The sequence below is a fragment of the Pollachius pollachius genome, assembly GCF_949987615.1.
Source record: "Pollachius pollachius genome assembly, chromosome: 19".
Classification (NCBI taxonomy): Eukaryota; Metazoa; Chordata; class Actinopteri; order Gadiformes; family Gadidae; genus Pollachius; species Pollachius pollachius.
Genome location: NC_136952.1, coordinates 3359237 through 3364236, shown reverse-complemented (window position 1 = coordinate 3364236; position 5000 = coordinate 3359237). Strand labels below are relative to the sequence as shown.

Here is a 5000-nt window from a genome sequence, read left to right as displayed (position 1 = left end):
TGGCCTCCCTCCCCTCCCCTCTCCCTCCCTCCCTCCCTCCCTCCCTCCTCTCTCCCTCCCCCTTGGAAGGCTGGCTCTTTTCCCTGCTTACGTTGTCTCCTGAACCCCCCTTCCATCTGTGAACCTCCTCTACACTCATCCACACTTTTCCCCCTTCCACCATCTCCCACTGCATGCTCTCTCTCTCTCTCTCTCTCCCTCTCTCTCTCTCTCTCTCTCTCTCTCTGCCTCTCACAGTCTTTCTCGCTCTCTCCCTCACCCTTTCTCTCTCTCTTGCTCTCTCTGCATTTTTCTCTCATACACTCTAATGTTTACTCTCTCTCTCTCCCTCTCCCTCATCCTACCTCTGTCTCTCTCTCTGTCTTTTTCTCTCACACACCCTCACGTTCATGTTCACTCTCTCACTCTCTTATTCTGGCTCACTCCCTCTATACATACACACACCCTTCTTCGCCTCTCACTAGGGGCCAGCTGTGTAGGCTGCCAGGCCCCCTGGTCACCGTGGAGACCAGGCTGGCTTTACTGAATAGGCTCAGTGTGTGTGTGTGTGTGTGTGTGTGTGTGTGTGTGTGTGTGTGTGTGTGTGTGTTTGTGCGTGGAAATCCATCTGGTGTTCTGCCAGCAAATATATACACAGACATACACACACAGGTTGATTGAAAACACCCAGGCCTTCAGCATTTCCTCACTCTAGTTTTGAATGTGGGACATATTTCATGAGGTGGAAGGCTCATGCTTTCCTCTGTTCAATACACTGAAGTGTTTTCTCTGATAGAAACAGCACCTGTGGGTTTGCTCAGATAAAACACTTTCAGTTGCCTTTCCTGAAGCAGTACCCGAAGGGATGTGGCATTGTGTGTGTGTGTGTGTGTGTGTGTGTGTGTGTGTGTGTGTGTGTGTGTGTGTGTGTTTGTGTGTGTGTGCGGGCATGCATATGTGTATGATTGTGATGGTTTTGTGATGTGTGGGTATGTGTGTCTGTGTGTGCGTCTTAGTGGTTTCATTGTTTTGTGTGTTCTTCAGGGGGTACATGTTTTTTCATGTCCATCTGTTCGTATTGCGTGCGTGTTTCTACGTGTGACAGAAGGAGAGGAAGAATGATTCTAACATAAAATATCACATAAGTTCCAATGAACAAAAACATGTAGCAATCTTAACGCTTGAACCTCTGTCCTTTGTTCTTTGAATGTTGTTTGTCGGACAGCATTCAATGACAATATAACAGACCCATTTCCCATCTCTTCCCTAGCTGAGCAACTACTGTAACCTCATCCCATTTCCAGTGACTCATCTGAATCTCCTTTTCCCCTTCTCTCCCATGACGTCTTAACGCAGGGTTACACAACCATCATCACAGGCGACAATGACATTCATTTATTCGGTGTGATCCACGGCCTTAATCACCTAGCGGCCGTCTTGATTCTTCCGTTCAAAACACTGTGTAGAACCTAGATGGAACCAAGATGGTCGCCAGTCGAATAAGGCCCACCGGGTTGCGAAATCTGCAATGAACAGAGGAAAGGATGGATGAGTGGGAGGCTGGGTGCATACATGGATGGCTCTGAGCGTCTGTGTTCCCCTTACACCAGCTGGCCCGTAGACTGACACCTCTCTCTGCCATGCGGGATGCAACGACCACAATAGCAGCCTGTGTCTGGGAACAGGTCCTGTCGTACTGCTCTGATACTCAAGGACAAATCGTTTGTTAACCCCCTGACTTATGAGGACTGACATACATACATTCACACACACACACACACACACACACATACACATTAACAGATATACACACACAAATACGCACATGTAAACTCGTACATACACATACACGCATACACACAAACACATACACACATACACACATGCATATACATATGTACGCATACTGTATACACACACACATTAACATACAAACACACATACACACACATAAACGCATGCACACACATACGCACATGTAAACTCATACACACACATTCACACATATACAAACACGTACATCTATGCACACACTATTACACATTCATACACACACATACACATACATACACACACACACACACATTTACCACACACATCTACATTAGCCTCCTATGGCAACCACCTCACCCCTGGTTACAAACGGCGCAGAGACACAGGACCGTAAGCTGGGGCATCACCCCCCACGTTCCCCCACAATGCATCAGCTCAACACCGGCTGCTCCGCCCTGCTGACGAGTCACTGCTCTTTGACAAATAAACGAGCGGTCCGTCGTGGTGGGAGGGGGAGACAACGCAGCAGTCACAGCAGCTGGGTTCCGACAGGAGCGCACATGCAAATGCACGCCGATCGTAGAACAGAAACGCAGAGTCAATGTAGGCTAAGAGGGACGCTACCGCGACCCAAGTCAACCTATTTGACACAACTAGAACTACTGTACAGAACTGTTGGGAGTAACGTTGACTTTGTGACATTCGCTGCTGGGAGTTGGTGGGAGAGGGGAGGAGGGGCGGGGGGGGGATTGGCCGTCATGGCTTGTTGATCTGCGTCGTGACAATGGGCTGTGTTTTCATTGACCCCCTGTGTGTAGTGGCTGGCTGGAGTGGGTGAATGACGAGAGAGCAGTAGCTGTGGAGCGACCATGTCCATTCAGGCTTTGTGTGAGAAAGACCCCCCCCCCAACCCGACCCACCTCACACACACACACACACACACACACACACACACACACACACAAACCCAGCACCTCCCCTGTAATGTGATCGGACTAACCTCCCCTAACCCTCGATGCAGACTCTCCTTCACTGGCCATATGCTCTGTAGTGTGTGTGTGTTTCTGTGTGTGTGCGCGTGTCTGTGTGGTTCTGTGTGTGTGCGTGTGTGTGTAGGTGTGTATGTGTGAGTGTGTGTGTCTGTGTGCGTGTGTGTGTCTGTGTGCCTGCGTGGTTCTGCGCGTGTGTGTGCGTGTCTGTACGAGTGTATATTTCTGTGTGTCTGTGTGCCTGTTTGGTTCTGTGTCTGTGTGTCTGTGTGTGTCTGTTTCTACGTGTGTGTGTCTGTGTGCGTGTGCCTGTGTGTTTCTGTGTGAGTGTATATTTCTGTGTCTGTGTGCCTGTGTGGTTCTGTGTTTGTGTGTGTCTGTGTTTCTGTGTGTGTCTGGTTCTCTGTGTGTGTGTGTGTGTGCGCGCGCGTGTGTGTGTGTGTCTTTGTGTTTCTGTGTGTGTCTGTTTCTGTGTATAGGCATTTGACATTCCTTCCCACACCAGTGCCGCCTCCCACCCCATTCCCAGAGATGAGAACATGTTATTCATAACGGTACTCATTCTTAAAGCACACTCAATGGTTCACTCCTGTGTGAGACTCTGTGGAGCTTGTTGTTATAGTACTGTATATATTTGCTAGGATAAGAAAGCTTGTATCTGTACACGTGGATCTTAGTGAAACCCATAAATGACCTAGCGATTTTAATTTGAAGTCATGGTTTTATGCAGGCAGTAGAAATAAATACACCAAAAGATACAGATATATTGTTTTGTTTCGATCAGCCGGTGAAAACACATCGGGTCATCGCCTAAATAAAACAATCCAACGATTTGATGTATTACACAGTCGACCGTTGTTTACAATCGTCACATAAAGCAAAACAGCTTCACCAGAGCTTTCGCCGTGAAATAGTTCAATATATTTTACTAGCCTGCCACCTAGCGGTATAAGAACAAACACACTGGCAACCGCTGGTAACTCGACAACGTAGAAGATGATGTTTTATCTGTTGATAAATGAAGATAAGAAATAACAGTAGCCAAGGGGCATTTAATAATGTGCCATTTATCTAAACAATTAATAATCGATTTAGTTAATGGGTCGTTGACTGGTGATGGCCTTGAGTTAGTACTACTGATAATGATTTTATTAGGCTATAGTAATAAAGCAATAGTAAAATATAAAAAGGACACGAAATATATGACATAATGACAAATGGCAATAATTTGTAGACAATTATTTGCTATTAAAATTAATTTCCTACTATGCCTGATCAAGGCAATCAAGCGTGTGTGTGTGTGTGTGTGTGTGTGTGTGTGCTTGCGCGCGCGCACTCGTGTGTGCGCGCGCGTGCGTGAGCAGAAGGCAAAATCAGAAAAACACTAAACTAAAGGAAAGGCCAGCAGATCTAACGGAAGTGATGGAGTGGCGGTGTCGCAACATCACTGCCACGTCTCTGCAGCAGCAGCAGCAGCAGCAGCTGTAGTCCTCTGCAGCGGGACGGGACCGGGGATGACAGCAGGAGGTGGGAGGGACTGAGAAGCCTGCAAGGGAAGGAAATAGGAAGCACAGCCAAACAACCCACTGCTTCAGACCCTAGGAGAGCTAGGAGAGCTTAGGAGACCGCTCCACCGGCTGCACGCGCACAGCAGGAGAGAAGTGAAGGATTGTGGAGCGCACCGCTGAAACGAGCTCATGTCTCGGGGTTTGTTTGGTGGATCGTTTTCGCGTTAGATGAGCAACGAGGACGCTAAGAGACCTCCATCCTTGTATTGACGACCGGGATTTGAACGAGAAGGCTGTTTAGTTTGCTGTTGGTTACCGGCCGGCGGCGACAGAGAGAGAGAGAGAGAGAGAGAGAGAGAGAGAGAGAGAGAGAGCGAGAGAGAGAGAGAGAGAGAGAGAGAGAGAGAGAGAGAGAGAGAGAGAGGAGAGGGAGACAGAGCGAGGGAGAGAGAAAGAGACAGAGAGATAGAGAGAGATATTTCGCTGGTGTCAGACACGACGACGAAGGTGGTCGTCCATGCTCAGCCCGGGGGGAATGGAAGAATTCGTGACCGAAGAGGAAGAGCCATGGTACGACCAGCAGGACCTGGAGCAGGGTGAGACAAAACGCATCACTCATCACGGTGCTGCACGGGGCCTGCACGCAGCATCCCCCCCCCCCCCGCGTGCGTGTGTGTGTGTGTGTGTGTGTGTGTGTGTGTGTGTGTGTGTGTGTGTGTGTGTGTGTGTGTGTGTGTGTGTGTGTGTGTGG

At 48.7% G+C, this 5000-nt stretch overlaps 1 protein-coding gene across 1 annotated transcript in view; it reads left to right on the top strand.

The window, feature by feature from the left end:
* The first annotated feature begins 4577 nt into the window (after window positions 1-4577).
* Window positions 4578-5000, top strand: part of LOC307089842 (cerebellar degeneration-related protein 2-like) — a 12632-nt gene continuing 12209 nt past the window's right edge. Inside the window, exon 1 of the mRNA XM_079756279.1 lies at window positions 4578-4845. Within this exon, the coding sequence (XP_079612405.1) occupies window positions 4767-4845 (79 nt within the window). The 5' untranslated portion in view covers window positions 4578-4766. The remainder of the gene's footprint in view (window positions 4846-5000) is intronic.